The 23,044-nt window shown below is 43.4% G+C and overlaps 1 protein-coding gene across 3 annotated transcripts; it reads right to left on the bottom strand.

Moving 5' to 3' along the window:
• Positions 1-1,745: 1,745 nt before the first annotated feature.
• Positions 1,746-22,125, bottom strand: RBM34 (RNA binding motif protein 34). Of its 3 annotated transcripts, XM_040242715.1 has the most exons (11): positions 21,985-22,125; positions 21,702-21,876; positions 21,358-21,494; positions 16,509-16,737; positions 14,967-15,026; positions 10,529-10,572; positions 7,864-7,947; positions 7,655-7,718; positions 5,487-5,526; positions 5,144-5,262; positions 1,746-2,304 (listed from the first exon to the last, which is right to left on the bottom strand). In XM_040242715.1, exons 1-11 carry the CDS (start codon positions 22,035-22,037, stop codon positions 2,026-2,028), a joined length of 1,284 nt encoding a protein of 427 aa, XP_040098649.1. In that variant the 5' UTR covers positions 22,038-22,125; the 3' UTR covers positions 1,746-2,025. The 3 variants fall into 3 exon arrangements, with proteins under 3 accessions (XP_040098649.1, XP_040098648.1, XP_040098650.1); XM_040242714.1 differs by lacking the exon at positions 10,529-10,572 and having other exon boundaries at positions 14,920-15,026; XM_040242716.1 differs by lacking the exons at positions 5,144-5,262; positions 5,487-5,526; positions 10,529-10,572 and having other exon boundaries at positions 14,920-15,026.
• Positions 22,126-23,044: the final 919 nt, after the last annotated feature.

Here is a 23,044-nt window from a genome sequence, read left to right as displayed (position 1 = left end):
ACCCACCTGTAAGTAATCAGTTGCATGTATCACAGATGAGCCTGCCTCAGATCAGCCCCCCTGGCTCACGCCCATTCCTCCCTCCAGGACACAGCTTCAGCTTGCTAAGTCTTGTGAGCAGGGGCGCCAGCTGTATGTCGTAAGGGTAAATCTCAACGGAATGCAATGCTCTTCTTTCCCCCGGTTAACTTTACACTTTGTGACTTCAGTACCATACTTTTTCAGAAAATTGTTTCCATGACTTTTTTGAACTTATTTCTTGGCCACAATGTGTGGCATGTAGTCTTGGCTCCCTGAGCAGGGGTCAAAACCTGTGCCCCCAGCATTGGAAGGTGGTCTTAACCCCAGACCGCTGGTTTTTGTTGTTTTTTTAGTCACTAAAGTTAAGTCTGACTCTTTGAGACTCCGACTGTAGCACACCAGGCTCCTCTGTCCTCCACTATCTCCCAGAGTTTGCTCAGATTCGTGTCCACTGAGTCAGTGAGGCTGTCTAACCATCTCATCCTCTGCCACCCCCTTCTCCTCTTGCCTTCTATCTTTCCCAGCATCTGAGTCTTTTCCGATGAGTCAGCTCTTCACATCAGATGGCTTCCAGTTCAGAGAGTAAAAAGTGAAAGTGTTAGTCGCTCAGTCACGTCTGACTCTGCAATCCCATGGACCATAGCCTACCAGGCTCCTCTGCCCATGGGATTCTCCAGGCAAGAATACCGGAATGGGTAGCCATTCCCCTCTCCAGGGAATCTTCCCCACCCAGGGATCAAAACCAGGTCTCCCTACTGCAGGCAGATTCTTTAACTTGCCACCAAAGAAGTCCAACAGTCCTTGGTAAGTCCCTAAATATGATTTTTTTTAAAGTTTCATTCTATTGGGTGACATTAAGTATCACAAGTTTTCCTGGGAGAATATTCTTCAAATTAAAAATAGAGGTGGGACTGTCCAGTAGTTAAGAATCCACCTGCCAATGCAGGGGACACGGGTTTGATCCCTGCTCCAGGATGATCCCATATGTTGTGGGGCAACTGATCCCATGCGCCACAACTACTGAGTCAATGCGCCCTTTAGCCTGCGCTCCACAACCTGCTTGCTGCAACTAGAGAAAAGACCAAGACTCCGTGCAGCCAAAAATATATAAATAAAATTAAAAAACAAAATTGAAAAGTAAAAATCTGCCTTATAGCAAATTTACCAAGGACTGCAATAACCAATCTAATCACCAATTAAGAATAAGAAATCAGACCTACATTTGATATAAAATTCATTATTAGGTTGATGAAATAAAATTAAAACCTGGAACTCCACTTATCATAAGTACAAAAGAAAGGAAGAAAAATGACTAGCTATCATATACCAGCCCTTACAACTTTACTTCTTAGGGATTATCACTTGACCTCAGATCAATCAGTATTCCCACTTTTATTCAGATACTTTGTCTAGGTACAATAAGTATTAAGGTTGTTTCACTTTTGTTTAAATTTACTCATTTTTAAATTTAGTCTCATCCCAAGTAATTCTTTGGATGGAGGAGCCTGGTGGGCTGCAGTCCATGGGGTCTCTACAAGTCAGACACAACTGAGCGACTTCACTTTCACTTTTCATTTTCATGCATTGGAGAAGGAAATGGCAACCCACTCCAGTGTTCTTGTCTGGAGAATCCCAGGGACAGGGGAGCCTGGTGGGCTGCCGTCTATGGGGTCACACAGAGTCCAACACGACTGAAGCTACTTAGTAACAAGAGCAACAAGTAATTCTTAAAAATTACAGGTATATTTGCAACATATGGTAAAATAATACATAACCACTAAAATCCTAAATGTTCACCCTACACTTAAAATCATCTCTCCTACAATCAACAGTATTACATGATGACTACATCTTAAAATAGTTGCTTCAAAGGTAGTATTACAACATGAATAACTGAAAAAGTATCCATGCTTCACATATATAAAAAATTCTGAAACTCAGTACATGGATTTATCTCAATTTTATTACCAGTAGTCAGTCAGGGAAAATAAAAGCTTCAGGTTGTTACTTCTGCTTTTTCTGTGTCTTACTTCGTCTGCTTTTCTTCTGTCCTTTCTTTTTCTTCTTCATGAGAACAGCTTTCTCTCCAATAAACAAACCTTTAGAATTCTGTGCACTTTTTGAAGCAAAGTTAAGTCCCTGCTTAGGTTTACTGACATTCTTCAAACTAGGATTTGAATTTTGTTTTAACTTTTCTTTATGTACAGAACGCATGACTCTGAGTTTTCTTCCCATCAGTTCAGAATTATTTAATTTCAGAGCAAGATGAACAGCATCTGTATTCTGTAATAAAAATCAATATATTAAATTTTACAGAAACTCATCTGCAAAGAATCTAGCAAAATTACAACTTTTATGGATTAGAATAGTTTTCAAGCTTGTAATACAGAAACCCCTGTCGGGTAGTCCCTGGCAGTTCAGTGGTTAGAATTCTGTGTTTCCACTGCAGGGGTCACAGGTTCCATCTCTTGTTGGGGAACAAAGATCCCACCTGCCTCGGTGTGGCCAAAGAAAGAAAAAGCAGAAACCCCGCTCATTTCCACAGGTAGGAAGTCCAAGCCCCAGGGTTCCAGCAGCGGGCGCTTGCAGTTCTAATCATGCACCCTCATGCGTTTCTCCCCAGGAAGCACTTAGGCTGGCTTGTCAAATGACCAGGTAAGCCCACAATCAAAGAGGCTTCATTTTTTCTCAATGTAAAATGAACTTTCAACTAAGGAGATCAATCCTAGGTGGCCTTTTAAACCAATGAAGCTCCTCCTCACGAGTCTCTTCCTGCAAAGCCCCCGCTGTACTGGTTGCTTTGAGAACAGAGAACTCTATTACAATACTTGAGATGTCAGACTAGATGCCTTCAGGGTGCCATTTAAACCCCAAATACGGTTACTCTTTTATTCTAACTCAGTGTTAACAACTCTAAATATTCATGACGTGTTTGTTATAGGGGTTTACAAACTTATCAGTAGTCAGAAGACAGAGCAGAGAGACAATGAGATTGTTACACCACAGTCATGGATGGAAGCATCAGGATGTGAGTCCCTTCCTTCAAACCCATCTGGTCCTACATACGAAGAGCCTTAAAAACCGTCGCAGGTCTTAATCTGGTTAGTGATAACCCACTGGGGAACGTTCCTAAAGAAGTAATCCAAAAATGGAGGCAAACATTTGAAGGAAAAAACAACCACTCCAATTGCATTATTATAGGGAAAGAGAGAAAACAGCACACATGTGTGACATTTGGGAAACACTGGGGTAAAAGACAGTATGAATGATGTTACATCCCTCAATGGAACATATTTACACAACACAGAACAACACAGAGGCAAGCTACAGAAGCTTGTGTTCACAATACTAAGTGTGCCCACAAAAAGGCAGAGGCAGAAACTGAGAGGACACATGTGATGGGGTGACTGTAGAGGGAAGAAAAACTTAAGTGCCTCTGGGTTGTACGTGTATTCCAGTAATTTTAGACACAAGATACTGGTTAATATTTAGCGAACTAAATATAAATTGTGTAACAAAAACTAAAATTTTCTTCTAGCTGAGTGAACAGTCAATTTTCTCCTTTTACAGTAGGTAGAGATTTGGAGATTTAGTACCTCTAATGTTGTCGTTTAGTCATTAAGTTGTGTCTGACTCTTGGAGACCCCATGAACTGTAGCCCACCAGGCTCCTCTGTCTATGGGAATTCCCAGGCAAAATACTAGAGTGGGTTGCCATTTCCTTCTCCAGGGGATTTTCCCCAACCCAGGGATCGAACCTGCATCTCCTGGACAGTCAGGTAGATTCTTTCCTGCTGAGCCACCAGGGAAGCCCAATACTTTTAAAAGCTAGCATCTAAAACATTATTTAATGAAACAACTGACAAAGGATTAATTTCCAAAACATACAAGCAGCTCATACAGTTCAATACCAGAAAAACCACCCAATCAAAAAGTAAGCAGAAGACCTAGCACACATTTCTCCAAAGACATACAGATGGCTAATAAATGCATGAAGAGATGCTCAACATTGCTCACTATTAGAGAAATGCAAATCAAACCACAATGAGCTATCACCTCAACTGGTCAGAATGGTCATCATCAAAAAATCTACAAACAATAAATGTTGGACAGGGTGTGGAGAAATGGCAACCTTTTTGCATTGTTGGTTGGAATGTAAATTGATGCAGCCGCTATGGAGAATGATACGGAGATTCCTTGAAAAACTAGGAATAAACCTACCATTTGACCCAACAATCCCACCACTGGGCATAAGCCCCGAGGAAACCATAACTGAAAAAGACGCACGTACCCTAATGCTCACTGCGGCACTATTTCCAATAGCTAGGACAGGGAAGCAACCTAGATGTCCGTCGACAGATGAATGGATAAAGAAACTGTGGTACATATACACAGTGGAATATTACTCAGCCATAGAAAGCCATTTGAGTCAGTTTTAATGAGGTGGATTCAAATAGAGTCTATTATACAGAGTAAAGTAAGTCAGAAAGAGAAAAACAACAGAGTATTTTAAAGCATATATATGGAATCTAGGAAGACAGTACTGATGAACCTATCTGCTGGGCAGCAGTGGAGATGCAGACGCAGAGAACAGAGTTATGGACACAGTGGGGGAAAGACAGGGCCTGCACTGACAGAGTAACATGGAAACATACTGACATATGCAAAACAGCCAGCCAGTGGGAATCTGCTATATGACGCAGGGAGCACAAACTGGGCGCTCTGAAAACCCAAAGGGGTGGATGGGGTCGGAGGTGGGAGTGAAGTTCAGGAAGGAGGGGACATGTACACCTATGACTGATTCATGTTGATGAATGGCAGAAACCAACAGAATACTGTAAAGCAATTATCCTCCAATTAAGAATAAATAAGAAGGATACAGAAGTAGAAATGAATAAATAAAACATTATTTCATGACATTAATGTGGAGAAACAATCAAGACATTGCATGGTTAGATGCATAATAAAGCACAGTAGGAACAGTGCTCTATTATGGCAGGTTATGAATTTACTTAAGGTGCAATTTGAGGGAGACAGCGAGAGTTATGGCTGAACGATGGGACAGCAGGGACAGCCTCCCCCAACACACTTCAAGGACAGTGACGACACATTAACCTCCGTACCTCAAAGAGCACGTAGCCAAAGCCTCTGCCGACTCCAGTAACTTGATCCCGCACAATCCTCACAGCCACAACGTTCCCACAGGCCAAAAAGTGCTTCTCAACTGCAGATTCTTCAACTTCTAAAAACAGGTTCAACCAAAGGGGAAGTGAGGACTTTGAATCGCCTCAGGAAGTTAGAGATGTTTAATCACATATCAAGGTAAGCATAGCCTTGAAGTAATTAGTCAAGTTACACTCCACACTTTTCAAAGTTAGTCTTAAAGCAAAACACTGAGTGACCACTTGGATGTTATTTGCATTACTTCAGTGACAAACAGATAGTTTTTTATTTAAACAAACTTACTGTATGGGAGATTTCCCACAAATACAGATCTCTTGTCCCTCTGAAACACAAAATAAAAAAAATCACTCATGAAAGAGAAAACGGAAGTCACCCTGAAGTCCACTCTTTCCCTCACCGCACACGTCTGACGGGGCTCCATCTCCTGATTCCCCTGCCTATCAGGCCCCTGCTGGATTTGGCCTCTGCCATTTTTCCCGCAGGACTGTGAGCCCCAGAGTGAGGAGTGGCTTCTGTTCACAGCTCGCACTGACAACATGGCCGTGCTCAAGAAAGGCCTGCTGCTTTAAAGGTGGGCACACTTTTTCTATAAAGGGCCAGAAAGCAAGTATTTGTGGGCCAGGCAGTCTCTGCTGTTCCCCTTGCCTCTGCTGTTAAAGCAAAATAACATGAAACTAATGGGCTTCCCCGGTAGATCAGTGGTAAAGAATCCACCTGCCAATGCAAGAGACTTGGGTTTGATTCCTGGGTCAGAAAGATCCCCCGGAGGAGGAAATGGCAACCCACTAGTGTCCATGGGGTTGCAAAGAGTCGGACATGGCTGAGCACGTAATGGGTATCGTTGTATAGCAATAAAACTTTATTCACAAAAACGGGGAGCAAACATTGGGCCCTCAGGCCAGTTCACTATTTGGTGCCAGGTCAGGACAGTCAGCCAGGCCTTGGTCAGTTCTCACCTCGCTACCCCGACACCAATAGTAACACATTCTGCCTCTGCAGTGAGTTCTTACCAACTCATGCTTCATTCATTTCAAGAGACCCCAAGGAAAAGCTTCTGAACAAAACCCAGACTCCTCGACATGGCAGGCCGGGGTCATCATGACTGCCCTCCACCTATTTCTCCAACAGCAACTCTGACTGTGGCCTCTCCTCACACTCTACCCGCTAATAACTGTACCAAGCTCTTGGAACCCCCACAAAGGATTAGGTTTTGGTCCCACCATTCAGTGTTCAAAATTTTTTTGTCCGTATAACACTGATAGGACACCTGTTCTCCAGGAAACCCTCCTTTGTCCCTTCTTGCTGGCAACCTCCCACACTGCGTGGCCCATTCCTGAGCTGATGTTTATGACAGAATTTATCATAAAACAGTGCCGTGGTCAGCCCATCTGCTCATCTTTACCTTTACACTGCAAACTCCTAGACAGCTGAGCCTGTGTCTCAGCACCACACACGTGACCCAGAGCAGGGACGAGACACTGCTGATGAGCAATGTAACTCGAGACCTTAGTCAATAAATAAGGTGCTGGCTCCAGCGCTCTTTAATATACCTTTCAGCCACACTCTCTAAGATTACTGGATCTGATGTAGGAGTGGGAACTACTTTTTTTAAAAAAAAACATTTTAATTGGAGGCTAATTACTTTCCAATACTGTAGTGGGTTTGCCATACACTGGCATGGGTCAGCCACGGGTGCACATGTGTCCCCCATCCTGAACCCCCTCCTGCCTCCCTCCTCACCCCATCCCTCTGTGTCCTCCCAGCCCCGAGCACCCTGTCTCATGCATTGAACCTGGACTGGCGATCCATTTCACATATGGTAATATACATGTTTCAATGCTATTGTCTCAAATCATCCCACCCTCGCCTTCTCCCACTGAGTCCAGAAGTCTGGGGAAACACTTTCTTGAAGCTAATACTGACTTGAACTTCCCTGGTAGTCCAATGGTTAAGACTCTATGCTTTCAATGTAGGGAGTGCAGGTTCAATCCCTGGTTTGGGGAACTAAGATCCTACATGCCGCATGGCACAACCAACAAGAAAAAAAAATCAAAAGCTAGAGCCTTCCCAGGTGGTTTAGTGGTAAAGAATCCACCTGGCGATGCAGGAGACGTGGGTTTAATCCAAAGCTTGGGAAGATGCCCTGGAGGAGAAGTGGCAACCCACTCCAGGATTCTTGCCTGGGAAATCCTGTGGACAGAGGAGCCTGGCGGACAGCCCCTGGGGTTGCAAAGAGTTGGCCACGACTGCAGTGAACAATGAGCAATGCTGACTTAAGCCCTCGCCCATCCCCGGCGCCCACGCTGAGGCCACAAAGGGCAGAGGTGCTTTCCTCTAATTCCCTCGTGCTCCCGGCTAACCCAACTCCTCTCCCAGCACACACTCAGAAGAAAACATTCTTCTCTACACTACTCCAGCGAAATTCTTCAGATAGCGCAAGGACTACTTACGGAAGAGGTCTCAGTTGCAAGATCCACTCTAACACGAAATCCTTCTGCAAATTGGGCCCCATTTCTGTTATAAATATGAAGGGAAAATGGCTGTTAAAAACAGGCACTGAGCTACTGGGGTATTTAATCTGAAGTGAACCCAAAGAATAAAAGACAGCTGGACTCATACGTGGAATAATTCTGTTCAAACATCAAAGAGACAAAATTACCTTTCCAGTGCTTTTGTAGCAGCACTCTCGTCCTTAAACACAACATAAGCATTAATATTTTTCTGATCAGGATGAATTTTACGCCTACATCAAAAAAAAAAAAAAGACTGTAAAATTTGCTAATCCCAAAGTCACTAAAATAAATACAGCTTGTTTTACACTCTCAATCAACACCTATGACAAGAACTTCTGGGTGGATTTTCACACATTCTTTTCATAACCATTTAGTAATAACCCAAAAAATAACACACAACTTGTAGTAGTTTGTCGCTCAGTCGTGTCCAACTCTTTGTGACCCCATGGACTATAACCTACCAGGCTCCTCCCTCCATGGGATTCTCCAGGCAAGAGTACTGGATTGGGGTGCCATTGCCTTCTCCAGGGGATCTTCCCGACCCAGGGATCGAAGCTGGGTCTCCCACATTGCAGGCAGACGCTTTAACCTCTGAGCCACCAGGGAAGCACTTGTACAGACAATGGTGAAACATGTGACCTACGCCCTCTTCCCAGTCATCACTGTGAGAAAGCAGGAGGCCACCCCAGGCGACCCCACCACATAAACTGTCACCTTCACTGCAGCTCTGTATCTAATACACACATAGATGGGAAAAACGTGCTTTTTTCTTTTTACTATAAACTAAAACCTATACAAACCTGTAAACATGTACAGCTAAGGAAATTATCAACAGGGTAATACCCAAATAGCAACCCACTCCAGTATTCTTGCCTGGAGAATCCCATGGACAGAGGAGGCTGGCAGGCTACAGTCCATGGGGGTTGCAGAGAGTTGGACACGACTGAAGCAACGTAGCACTTAGCACCCTTGTAGCCTCTCTGGGGCCCCAACAACTGCAGCTCTTCCTCTCCTCCTTCAAAGGCAACCACCACTCCCACCGTTATAGGAACTACTTCCCTGCATGTCTATGTGGTTTTATCACCCAAGTGTCTACCGTGAGACATACTTTGGTCTTGTTCAGTTTTCCACTTGAAAAGTCTCTAGAATCCTGTTTAATCTGATTCACCATTTATCTATCTTATAGTTTGACCTAAAGAATTTCCCTGGAAAAAACTGACCAGCCAACAGCAATCATGAGGCATTTCTGATTTGAAGATGCATTTTGGCAGAGGAACCAGAGATCAAATTGCCAACATCCTCTGGATCACGGAAAAAGCAAGAGAGTTCCAGAAAAACATCTATTTCTGCTTTATTGACTATGCCAAAGCCTCTGACTGTGTGGACCACAATAAACTGTGGAAAATTCTGAAAGAGATGGGAATACCAGACCACCTGACCTGCCTCTTGAGAAACCTATATGTAGGTCAGGAAGCAACAGTTAGAACTGGACACAGAACAATAGACTGGTTCCAAATAGGAAAAGGAGTACGTCAAGGCTGTATATTGTCACCCTGCTTATCTAACTTCTATGCAGAGTACATCATGAGAAACGCTGGGCTGGAAGAAGCACAAGCTGGAATCAAGATTCCGGGAGAAATATCAATCACCTCAGATATGCAGATGACACCACCCTTATGGCAGAAAGTGAAGAGGAGCTAAAAAGCCTCTTGATGAAAGTGAAAGAGGAGAGCGAAAAAGTTGGCTTAAAGCTCAACATTCAGAAAACTAAGATCATGGCATCTGGTCCCATCACTTCATGGGGAAATAGCTGGGGAAACAGTGGAAACAGTGTCAGACTTTATTTTTGGGGGCTCCAAAATCACTGCAGATGGTGACTGCAGCCATGAAATTAAAAGATGCTTACCCCTTAGAAGGAAAGTTATGACCAAACTAGATAGTATATTCAAAAGCAGAGACATTACTTTGCCAACAAAGGTCCGTCTAGTCAAGGCTATGGCTTTTCAGTAGTCATGTATGGATGTGAGAGGTGGACTGTGAAGAAAGCTGAACACTGAAGAATTGATGCTTTTGAACTGTGGTGTTGGACAAGACTCTTGAGAATCCCCTGGACTGCAAGGAGATCCAACCAGTCCATCCTAAAGGAGATCAGTCCTGGGTGTTCTTTGGAAGGAATGATGCTAAAGCTGAAACTCCAGTACTTTGGCCACCTCATGCGAAGAGTTGACTCACTGGAAAAGACTCTGATGCTGGGAGGGATTGTGGGCAGGAAGAGAAGGGGATGACAGAGGATGAGATGGTTGGTTGGCACCACCGACTCGATGGACATGGGTTTGAGTGAACTCCGGGAGTTGGTGATGGACAGGGAGGCTTGGCATGCTGCAATTTGTTGGGTTGCGAAGAGTTGGACACGACTGAGCGACTGAACTGAACTTTGAGCTTAAAAATGTTAGGTATAGGAAATGTGTGCCTTAGAACTGATGAAATGTGATACTTGTGATTTATAATAGAATATTTAGATGTAAAACTTTCTTATTCTCTTCACACAGTATGTCTGATTAAACGTCTGAAATTTCTCATTTTTCATGGCATGTTTTAAGTTATTCTGCAATTCTTTCTGTGACTCTACAGCTTATGTTGAAGCTTGAAGACAAACATCTGACAAATTTATAAGTTATCATAGGCATCAGAAACAATAAACCATGATGGTTCATCCAAATATAAACATTTGTGAGGTTAAGAAATTATCTCATTTTTCACCAAAATGGAAGAGAATTTACAAGTACTCCCTTTCTCTAATTATAAACTTACTTTATTGCCGCCAACTTTTTGGACAAAGTTCCCTCTGCCGGAATCTTTAAGAGAAAAAAAAAGTATTACAGCAAAGTCATCATTTGACATTATTTCAAAATAATTATATTTTAATTAATCGAATTATAAATACCTAACTCCAATATGGAATAAAAACGAAGGAAATACTGAATCAGAAACAACTGTCCTATTGTTGTATGAATGGGACCTTGTGGCTGAGGACAAACATTTCCAGTGACAGTGCTATATTCCGATTTCACAGGCAGCAACTCTCAAACTAGGCGGGAATAACGGATGACTCGAAGGGGTTGCTGGCCATGTGAGGAGACAATGTTGTTGAAGACACATGTGAAGAGTGTTAAGGAAAATTGTTTTATAAAATGAGCATGGAAAAAGGGGACACTTCTAAGTTGGCATTTTATTGAATATGCTATATGCTTTTAAATATGTCTAACTTTATTGAAAAGGAGTATGTCAAGGCTGTCTACTGTCACCCTGATTATTTAACTTATATGCAGAGTACATCATGAGAAACGCTGGGCTGGAAGAAGCACAAGCTGGAATCAAGATTGCCGGGAGAAATATCAATAACCTCAGATATGCAGATGACACCACCCTTATGGCAGAAAGTGAAGAGGAACTAAAAAGTCTCTTGATGAAAATGAAGAGGAGAGTGAAAAAGTTGGCTTAAAGCTCAACATTCAGAAAACAAAGATCATGGCTTCTGGTCCCATCACTTCATGGGAAATAGATGGGAAACAGTGTCAGACTTTATTTTTTTGGGCTCCAAAATCACCGCAGATGGTGACTGCAGCCATGAAATTAAAAGACGCTTACTCCTTGGAAGGAAAGTTATGACCAACCTAGACAGCATATTGAAAAGCAGAGACATTACTTTGCCAACAAAGGTCCATCTAGTCAAGGCTATGGTTTTTCCAGTAGTCATGTATGGATGTGAGAGGTGGACTGTGAAGAAAGCTGAACACCGAAGGACTGATGCTTTTGAACTGTGGTGTTGGAGAAGACTCTTGAGAATCCCCTGGACTGCAAGGAGATCCAACCAGTCCATCCTAAAGGAGATCAGTCCTGGGTGTTCATTGGAAGGAATGATGGTAAAGCTGAAACTCCAATACTTTGGCCATCTCATGCGGAGAGTTGACTCACTGGAAAAGACTCTGATGCTGGGAGAGATTGTGGGCAGGAGGAGAAGGGGATGACAGAGGATGAGACGGCTGGATAGCATCACCAACTTGATGGACATGAGTTTGAGTGAACTCTGGGAGTTGGTGATAGACAGGGAGGCCTGGCGTGCTGCAATTCGTGGGGTCGCAAAGAGTCGGACACGACTGAGCGACTGAACTGAACTTAATTGATAATTAATATAAGAAAACATGATTTCACTCATATCTCTATGAGTTTATACATGTCAACTGGCAAAAACAAAACAGAACCCTTCAGTATCTGTCCTCGGACAAATAATGGAATCTCCCTTTTTTCAGGATCATGCTATTTTCAGTCATATAGTGTAGCTAAGAGTGACGGAAACAGGTAGGGAAAACTTTATGGCGAAGGTGGAAATTCAAGTCAACAATGGTGACTAACAGCAATGTTCCAAATACCACCAGGTACTGTGACTAGGAAGGTAAAAGATACAAATTGCCAAGTTCACAGTCCAGGAGTATCTATAAACACCAATCTCATTTAGGGCAGTCACTATAAATCTCCTCTGGAAAACCTGTCTTTTAGTCATTTGATAGTTTACATAGTAAAAGTAAGAAATTTGAACTACTTCTTAGTCTGTCTTGCTTAAACTAACAAATGGTAAAGCTCTCAGAATATAGACAGAAATACAGTCCAAGACATGAGAAATGCCCACATGAGTAATCAACATGTGAATGCCAGGCATCAAAACACATCTACGAGGCTTTCTAGGAGCTCTCAAGGACCTGTGCCCTGCTATTAAAGATAAGAAGGAACAGATATAGCATAAGACAATAAATTACAAAAAGGATTCAGAGGGAAAAAAATACCACTTGGTGTTATATAGTATCAAAAAGCGTTGAATAAGTGACATCTTAAGTGCCTTCTGAAAAATACATATTATCTTAATGAGCAAAATGAGAATTTAAGGATTCCCAGAATATACATACAGTAAAATACTACTCTGCCATAAAAAAGAAGGAAATCTTGCCATTTGCAACAACATGGATACATGCCGAGGGTATGCTAAGGGAAATAAAGACAAATACCCTATGATGTCACTTATACATGCAATCTGAAAACCAAAACAGGGAATTCCCTGGGTAGTCCAGTGGTTAGCACTCTGTGCTCTCACTGCTGGGGGCCCAGGTTTGAAATCTGGTTGGGAAACTAAAATCCTACAAGCCTCACAATATGACTAAATAAAAAAACAAAATAAAAGTCAAGAGATACAGAGAACAGATTGGTGGTGACCTAGAGAGCAGGGGGTAGAGAGTAGGCAAAATGAGTGAAGGGGCTCAAGTGCACAGTGACAGATGGTGACTAGCCCCATGGTGGTGACCACTCTGTAGTGTGAACAAACGCTGGACTGTTACACTGAACACCTGAAATTAATGTAATGTTACACACCAATTTTATCTAAGTTAAAAAAACAGAGAACTGGGCAAAAGGGTGCGGGTGGGGGGGTCCACGTGTATGATCTGCTACAAGCGCAGCGCCCAGGCTGCAGGACAGTCATGTGTGGAAGAGTCCAGGGCCCCAGGGCCGCCCTGCACAGACCGTCAGGATGTCAGGACAAACAAACAGCTAGAAACATGACAAGATTTGGGCACCTCCGTACATATTTGGTGTGAACCAGGTGCAGGTACTGGTGACCCAGCGGGCAGCCAGGCTCACAGTCTGGTGGCACAGAGGAGCAGCATCACCATGTCCCAGCCGCCCCCTAAGGACCACAGTGAGTGCCGGCTGCCGCGGGGCGGGCGCGGCATCACCACGTCCCAGCCGCCCCCTAAGGACCACAGTGAGTGCCAACTGCTGGAGGGCAGACGGCAGGGTCACCCCACGCACCAGTAATTCAGGGATACGGAAGAATCAGGGATGGCTCCTCAAGGAGAACACCAAGCCAAGTGCGTGTATGTGTGTTTGTGTGCGTGTAATGTTCACGGGAGGGGAGGTGGAGGAGAGGGATTTCGGGTTGGGAGTTCCAGGAAGAAGTGCTTTAGGAAGATTAAGTAGACAGAGGTGTGTTGGCTACATGTGAGGCAGACTGAAAGCAGGAACTGTAACAGGCCTCTGCAACTATTTTGGCAAGAAGTGAAAACTTAGGTGGGACAATGCAGAAGGGAAGGAAGAAACCACAGTTGAAAACCAGGCAGGGATGACAAGCGACAGGCTGGGTGGGCTAAAGAAAAAGAGTCCACGGCTGGCAGTCTGAGGGGTACTAAAGAACAGGTAATCAGCAGATGGCATGGGACGGGGTCAGGGACAGATGCAGGTGAGGTGAGCACAGAGGGGCTGGCAGGGCAGCCCTGTGGATGTGTCAGGCAAGGGTCTGATACGAGGAAACAGGCCTCAGAAGGGCTGACGGAAGATGCACGTGATGAACGGAAGAATCTGACACCATGTAGTAATATGGAGACTGCGCCAAAACCTTGAGAAAGGCCTACTTTTAGAGAAGTGGGCAGTTTTGCCTGCTGGGGACGTTTGGCAGTTGGTTGTTACGACTGGGGTGGGAAGGATGCTACCAGTACCTAGTGGGCAGAAGCCAGGGATGCTGCATTACAAAGGTCAGTGTCCAACAACACACGATTATCCAGCATCAAATGTCAATGGCATCAAGGCTGAGAAACCCCATTTTAGAGACTCACGTTGAGAAAAAGCAGTTTGAAACAAGGAATAAACATTTCTTATATTCTAATACATATTAATTATATTTTTAAAAAATCTATGAATGCGGCTTCTTCATGCTTCAAGGAACATGGCTGTAACTGGTCTACAGAGCACTCAATTGGTGAAATCTGATTCCATTCACTTCCATCAAATTTTAACATTAAACTGATTACACATACTTTATCTTTCTATGTCAGAGCATAAGCACTGCTCTGCAGAGTCAGGCAAATCCCCCATATGAACAGCTGTGATTCCAGAAATGCTACTCAATAGGTTGAACATCTCCACCTGTTCAACTGACTCACAAACAAAAATCACAGATCCACCCTCCAAAATATACTTACGAAGGATATCATTTTACTATGTGAACTCATTAAATTACCCAACAAAGTCAAAGGGTCAGTAATAGACAGCAGGTGTGACTCTGCTTTGGTGCTAGATTTGAGCCTGTTGATTCTAAAGGTTAAAGTCAAGGGCTCCTTCATCTCACTAAAACCAACACATGAAAAAGTCTGATTTACATGCAATACATTTTCAGATGACGTACTTTCAAGGAAGGAAAACATACCAGAGAACGAAATCGTACAGATTCTATCTGTCCATACTCTTTAAAAAATGACTTCAGCCTCTAAAAAAAAGAAAAAAGAAGATACATATATTTTAGTCCATTTTAAGAACATCAACTAAGTACCACAAAACAGAATTAAGTAAAATGGTTGGATAATCTTTTCCTGCCACGTTTCAAGAATATTTCAGGAAAAGTATGTAACTATTCAGTTAGAAGACAAAAGTTTTTACTGAAACTTATGTAAAAAAAAAAAAACAACACATTCATGTTACTATCCCTGAAATATACATTTCTGCCTTTCAAAATCTTTTACTGCATGTAAACTAGTACTATATGTGTCATAGATTCTGTCATCTTTCCACACTGGCTTATTTAAACCAGAAATGGATTTTAAGGATGCTTATGTCACTATGGGAAATTTCCCAATTGTCTGGAACTGAGACCATCAGATTCAAGAAACATCTTTGGGTGAATTGTATACATTATGCTTATGACTGGCTCAGGATGTGACAAATGTGTATATTTGACAGCTCACACAATAAATGTCTATAAGCAACTTTAATTCAAAAATAACTTATTAAACATGTAAAGCTCCACAAACACTCCCTTCCCTTGAGCCCTTATAATCTAACACGAAGATAAGTAACCAAACTGAAGCTAGCTACTACGGAAAATGGATTATGTTCTACAAAATAATCACCCATCAAAAGCTAGGAGACAAAAGGCCAAAGGGCAAAGGGAAAAACCAGAAAGTAAGCTTCTTGTACTGTTTTAAGAAAGTGGAACTGAAATTGTTCCTTGAAAGATAAGCAGGATTTTGACCCAAGGGATTGCCATCAGGGTGGCTATCATATGAACACACAGAGAGAAAGGCCTGTCTTGGTTGATCGAACTCCACATAATGGAGGAAACTCGGCAAGGATGGATTCATTTACATGACAAATATTTATCAAGCCTCTACTACACATCAGGCACTGTTTCGATGCTAGTGACAGAGACGTGAAGAAGAAAAATACACATCCCTGCAAACACCGTGCTTCTGTTCTCGTGGCATGTAACAGAAGAGAAAGCTGGAGGGAAAAAACAGAGAAGACCACTGCGACAGTTCAGACAAGATTTGCAAAAGCCCGAATTAGAGCAGAGACTCTGGGAACAGAAAGGAGCAGGTGGATGCTGGAATGAATCTATCAAATGATTTAGACAGTCATTTATAATGAAATTATGTATTAAGGACTTATTAATTATGTACTTATTCAATCAAGTGATATGGCCTTCCCGGGCGGCTCAAACAGTAAAGAACCTGCCTGCAATGTGGGAGACCTGGGTTCAATCCCTGGGTTGAGAAGATTTCCTGGAGGAGGAAACAGCAACCCTCTCCAGTATTCTTGCCTGGAAAATTCCACAGACAGAGGAACCTGGTGGACTGCAGTCCATGGGTTTGCAAAGTCAGACATGATTGAGCAACTAACACACAAACACAAACACAAAATTATGAATTAATAATTTCTCTGCATGTTTATAATATACAGACTATACACTCACCTTCTTCTTACAGGTGACAGGCAAATTCCCAACAAACACAGTTCTCTCATTCTTTAATCTCTCTTCTTCTTGGTTGATTTGAATTTTCTTTCTTTGATTTACAACCGTCTCTTCTACATCATCAAATAATTCTTTATCTGCAACTGTAACACCAGGTTGAGAATTTTTCCTTTTCTGCCCTTGTTTCTGGTGAATTTCTTCTAAATCAGCACTTGCTAACGCATCTTCTCTTTTTAAGCCAAAAAAAAAAAAAAGAGGGCATGGAAGTCAGGTCTAGCATTTGACAAAGCACAGATTATGAATGCTTCCCACCTCCTGGCTTTCCTATAAACTTACCATTCATAAATACATCTACATTTAAGTAGCATTATCAAAATGTGACTCATATCTTTAGGAAACTCAAGAGTTAGCAAAAGTTAAGGTCAATTTCTGAAAATAGTTTAAAACTGCCAACTAATTAAGCAACAAAAGTTCACTCAAACAAAAGCTGGTTCACTTGAAGTTCTTGGGGATTTAGTTTACCTGCTGCTGCTGCTGCGTTGCTTCAGTCGTGTCCGACTCTGTGCGACCCCATAGACGGGCAGCCCACCAGGCTCCCTCATCCCTGGGATTCTCAATGCATGAAAGTGAAAAGTGAAAGGGAAGTCGCTCAGTCGTGTCCGACTCTTTGCGACCCCATGGACTGCAGCCTACCAGGCTCCTCTGTCCATGGGATTTTCCAGGCAAGAGTACTGGAGTGGGTTGCCATCGCCTTCTCCGAGTTTACCTTCTACCAGTGCCTAATTTTATTCTCTGCTCTAGAATTCTAGACTTGCTGCAGCACTCCCAGGGGCTCTACTAAGGTTAATAGACCAGCAAAGTACTTAACTCTGCAAAACCAATCTGACTAACAGGAGAAACCAGATTTCCTACTGCAATATTTAAAGGACTGCTTATCAAAATTATTGGCTTGGCCAAAAAAGTCATTTGGGTCTTTCTGTAAGATGTTATAGAAAAACCTGAATGAACTTTTTGGCCAACCCAATAAATTCTGCCAGTATTGTCAAGTATTGGTGCACTTGGATAAGCACACCAGTCTAGAAAGAGAACTGGACCAGGAACTTAGGAGTGAGGGGGAAGAATGAGTAGTAGGCATCATCAAACTCATTCATTCATTTGCTCAATATTTACTACTCAGTTCTAGCCTCTGAGGATACAAAGATAAGCAGACCATTAAAAGCAGACCATTAACAGTCTAGTCTCTGAGGAGACAGGCAAGGTTCACCATAAAATAGTAACATGTATAATACCTGGTGTAGAAACATAAAAGAAACAAGAGACATAAGGCAGTGTACAGCACGTGGTCAGTATCAGTGAATGATGACCATTATCATCCCTCCACTAGACCACAAGCTCCACTAAGGAGAGGGTGTATGCCTAGTTTTTCCATTTACTATGGCATTTAAGGCACCTAGCAGGAGTGAGATGAAATGAGATGCAACAGGAAGACAGGAACCAGATCAAGAAGGACCAGGCCTGTTATGCAGAAGTGCTTAGACTTTATCCCACAGAAGACGAGGAGTTCCTGAAGACCCTGACGGTGCCTGAAAGAGGTCATTTGGGCAGCAGCTGCTGTTTAGTCACTCAGTCGTGTCGACTCTTTGGGACCCCATGGACTGCAGCATGCCAGGAGGTTTCCCTGTCCTTTACTGTCTCCTGGAGTTTGCTTAAATTCACGTGCATTGAGTCGGTGATGCCGTCCAAACAGCTCATTCTCTGTCGTGCCCTTCTCCTCCTGCCTTCAATCTTTCCCAGCATAGGGTCTTTTCCAATGAATTGGTTCTTCACATCAGGTAGCCAAAGTATTGGAGCTTCAGCATCAATCCTTCCAATGAACACCCAGGACTGACTTCCTTTAGGATGGACTGTTTGGATCTCCTTGCAGTCCAAGGGACTCTCAAGAGTCTTTTCCAGCACCATAGTTTGAAGGCATCAATTCTTCACCACACAGCCTTCTTTATGGTCCAACTCTCACATCTGCACATGACTACTGGAAACACCACAGCTTTGACTAAAGCAGAGCAAAGTGATGTCTGATTTTTAATACTCTATCTACATTTATCACAGCTTTTCTTCCGAGGAGCAGTCAATTTTAATTTCATGGCTGCAGTCACGTCTGCAGTGTTTGAAGCCCAAGAAAAAAAAGTCTGTCACTGGTTCCACTTATCCTCCTTCTATTTGCCATGAAGTGATGGGACCAGATGCCACAATCTTAGTTTTTTGAATACTAAGGTTTAAGCGAGCTTTTTTACTCTCCTCTTTCACCCTCATCAAGAGGCTCTTTAGTTTCTCTTCACTTTCTGCCATTTGAATGGTATCTGCATATCTGAGGTTGCATATTTCTGCATATTTCTCCCGACAGTCTTGCTTCCAGCCTGTGATTCATTCAGCCTGGCATTTCACACTATGGGCAGCAGAGCAGAAGATAACTCTAGAACAGAGTTATGAATGCGGAAAGGCTGGGTAAGGGAGACCAGTAAGGAGACAGTTACAACTGCAGGCATCTCAGAAGACCACAAACCTACCAGAGCAAGAGAGGTGATGGAAAGGGAAAGCATATCATAGAGAGAATTAAGACAGCATCATTAGGACTTGGCAATGTATGAGAAATGTGGGGAAAAGAAAGAATCTAAGATGACTCCCAAGTCACAGGCTCAGGCAACTGGAAGGCTGATGGCACCACTCATGCAGAGGAACAGGTATGACGAGGATAATGAGATCAGTTTGAAGCATCCTGAATTTGATGTGTATATGAATAAGCCAATGGGCAGCAGAACATCACATGAGAGGACACTGCCAAAGAACTGATGCTTTGGAACTGTGGTGCTGGACAAGACTCTTGAGAGTCCCTTGGACTGCAAGGATCCAACCAGTCAATCCTAAAGGAAATCAACTCTCAATATTCATTGGAAGGACTGATGCTGAGGCTGAAGCTCCAACATATTGGCCATCTGATGCAAAGAGCCCACTCACTGGAAAAGACCCTGGTGCTTGGAAAGATTGAGGGCAGAAGGGGATGACAGAGGACGAGATGATGGATGGCATCACCAACTCAATGGACATGATTGAGCAAACTCTAGAAGATGGTAAAAGACAGGGAAGCTGGCATGCTGCAGTCCGTGAGGTTGCAAAGAGTCGGACATGACTGAGCAACTGAACAACAAGAACAATGAATAGGCTGACAGATCAAGCAACAGAGATCAGGGGATTACCCTGATGGTCCAGTGGGCTTCCCTCCTGGCTCAGACAGTAAAAAATCTGCCGTCAATGTGGGAGATCTGGGTTTGATCCCTGGGTTGGGAAGATCCCCTGGAGAAGGAAATGGCAACCTACTCCAGTATTCTCGCCTGGAAAATCCCACGGACAGTGGAGCCTGGAGGGTTACAGTCCACGTAGTTGCAAGAAGTCGGACACGTCTGAGCAACTAACACTTTCACTTTCACCAGTGGCTAAGACTCTGCGCTCCCAAGGCAGGGGACCCGTTTTCCATCCCTGGTCAGGGAATTATATCCCACGTGCTGCAACTAAAAGATCCCTCATGTCACAACTAAGACCTGGCGCAGGCAAATAAATCTATGTTTTAGAAAGAGAGAGCGAGATCAGAATGCTAGAGCCACAAAGACTGGGAGACTGCCCAGATTGATGGGTATAAAAAAGAATCATGAGATGACCAAGGACAGAATCCTAAGCGAAATGGACATTTAAGGAACAGTCAGAAGGAAAGGTGCCTGAGATAACAGTGAGAAGGAACAGAGAGAGAACTGGAAACTCGGAAGAGGTTGACATCAAAGAATGCAATAGCTTCGAGAAGAATAGCAACCACGTGACATGTAAAAGAGAGGGCTACAATTAGAGGCAATGCTCCCTATTAAATGCAGCACCTAGGTCAGAATGGCTTCCCTGAGCACTGTTTCAGAAGTATGGTCAGATCAAATAAAAAATTAACAACCAGAGTGCCAGTGTGTGGGAGAGAAGATAGATCAAGAAAAGGAAGAAAGAGCTAGTGGAGATTTCTAAAAGCTCAATGATAAAAGAAAGATTTGGGGGTCACATATGCTTGTGGACAGTTGGATTTCTTTAAGATGAGAATCTTTAACAGAATCTTGAGTGGACAGATCAAAGATACAGGAAAAAGCAGAAATGGATATAGGTATCTGATGGCATAACCTCTGAGAAGACAGAAGAGGTACGTGATATATATAAACAGTACAGGTGACTGCAGTAATCTTGGACAGGGAGTAAGACACCCTTCTCTGAAAGGGGAAGAAACTAAAAACGTGCATAGCTGCAATCAGAAGAAGGACGTAATTCACAACTGTTAGCAATTCATGACTCTCAGAACAAGTAACAAGACCACCTGCCAACAGAGAACAGGAATATAAAGAGCGTGAAGAAAGTGGCCTAGAAACAGAGGAAAGTTAACTAGAAACGTATAGTGTTTAAAAAATAAACTGTTTAAAAAAAATTGAGCTAATGGAGGAATCTGATCTCTGAATAAGTTTAAAAAAACCAAACTCATCTTTTATATACATGCAGTAACATTTATAGATGAAATCTAAGTCTTAGGTTTGCTTCCAAACAATGAGGAAGATATTAACAGGATAAAGATGAAACAAGCTTTACCAAGTATTAATTACTGCTGATGCTGGGTACTCTTTTCAATTTTTGAATATGTATGGGACTTAACATAATAAAAAATTTTAAAGAGAACTATGAAGGAAAAAAACTAAAATGAATATTACCAGTGTAAGAATCTCAATTTTGTTACCATCTGATTTCTTTACTATCAACTTAAAAGAATTTTACCAACCTGTTTGCCAACTTCTTCTCTGCATCAGAAAGTTTCTTCTTCATTTTCATCTTTTTGGCAGGTTCTTGCAAAAGCGGCCTTTGGATTTGGGGTGAACTTTCTTCCTCCTCATCTCGTTTCCTTTTTTTGATGGCTTCCTTTTAAAAGTTTAAAGTTATGTTTGAGACCTCATCACTTACTGGTCTTTCTAAAGTAGCATCTTTTCTCTCTCACTGGTACATCCAATAATGAAAGGTTACTGAAAATTGATCCTATCTGCCCCAGTTTACAAAGCATCCCCTGCAAGGTAGGTTTGTTTTAAAGTTGTTCTAATGGGCCATTCGGAGTAGAACGCAGTGACTTACTTTAGGCACAGGCACGTACACGGGTTGAAGCTGAGGGTTCACAGAACGAAAGAGGGAAGCCAGCCGACCGGTACTGCCCCTGGAGGGTTGCTTGCCGCGGAATAAACTATTGGCGACTTGTCCAACCTCATAGTCTCCTTCCAGATTCCCACAAGCGCCATCATCCGGGTTCTCTCTAGACACGGACGCCAGAGACTCAACGACATGATTCCACGCCCCACCCCTCGCGCCCCGAGCTCCCAAACGACTTCCCGCCCAGGCAGAAGAGCCACGAGCCACTCACCCCTCCTTCGCACTCTGCTTTTTCTCCCGTTTGTTCTTCCCTTCCAGGGTCATTCTTCACCTAAAAGCCTCCCAGCCTGCAGCAGCAGCACGTGAACACGCACTTCCCGTTCTCGGCTGCTCTGCTCTTGGAGCCACGCCCCTTCCGCCCCAGGAGTCTCTGTGGACGCGCTAGGGGCGGAGACAGCGGGCGAAGGGGCGGAGACAGCGGGCGAAGGGGCGGAGATAGCGGATGAGGGCGGACACAGCGAGCCCGCCGGTCGAAGCGAGACTTTCGAATCGGATCGCACTTAAATCTGTTTGGCTGAGACCGAGTCTTCCGAGAGTAGTTCAGGTCTGAAGTAGGAATAAGAATCAGCCAGGCTGTGAGTGAGCTATCAATCCAAGCAGAGGTAAAACACGTACGAGAATCTCTGCGTTGTCGAAGACAAGAGGAGGTTTGTCAGGAAATGAGGTTACAAAGATGTACGTCACACAGTATTAACAAATGATGAATCGGTGTGAAGGATACACGGGGCTCCTTAGTGCTGCTCTTGCAACTTTTCTGAAATCTGACATTATTTCAAAGTAAAATTGAGAAGAAATTGTGGTAGACCACAGCTGCAACCTGGGCTTCCCCTGTGGCTCAGACGGTAAAGAATCTGCCTGCAACGCGGGAGACCTCGGTTCGATCCCTGGGTTGAGGAGATCCCCTGGAGGAGGGCACGGCTACCCACTCCAGTACTCTTACCATGGACGGCGGGAGCCTGGCGGGCTACAGTACATGGAGTCTCAAGAGTCGGACAGGACTGAGCGACTAAGCAGAGCACACGCACAGCTCTAACCTGCCCTGCGCTATTATACCAGAAAAAGGAGAACCTTGGCTCTCAAAGCCTGAAGAATCCCCATGGTCAGAGGAAACTGGCGGGTTACATTCCTTAGGGTCGCAGTTCAGTTCAGGTCAGTCGCTCGGTCGTGTCCGACTCTTTGGGGCCGCAGAGTCGGACACAATTGCGCGACTAAGCACACTGTATTGGCTCTCAAAGCGAATACGATTTTCTCAACCTACTCAGCGTGCGTGC

The sequence above is a fragment of the Oryx dammah genome, unplaced genomic scaffold, assembly GCF_014754425.2.
Source record: "Oryx dammah isolate SB20612 unplaced genomic scaffold, SCBI_Odam_1.1 HiC_scaffold_6, whole genome shotgun sequence".
NCBI lineage: Eukaryota > Metazoa > Chordata > Mammalia > Artiodactyla > Bovidae > Oryx > Oryx dammah.
The sequence above is the reverse complement of the archived record's forward strand: the minus strand, read 5'-3'. Positions and strand labels throughout refer to the sequence as shown.

Excerpts from the sequence above, each read along its gene's own strand:
- RBM34 (XM_040242714.1), bottom strand. The coding sequence starts at position 22,037 with ATGACCCTGGAAGGGAAGAACAAACGGGAGAAAAAGCAGAGTGCGAAG. Across the intron at positions 16,738-21,357 it reads GAGAAGAAGTTGGCAAACAG|AGAAGATGCGTTAGCAAGTG; the intron begins GTTGGTAAAATT and ends TGGCTTAAAAAG. Across the intron at positions 5,527-7,654 it reads TTGCAACTGAGACCTCTTCC|AGGGACAAGAGATCTGTATT; the intron begins GTAAGTAGTCCT and ends TTTGTGTTTCAG.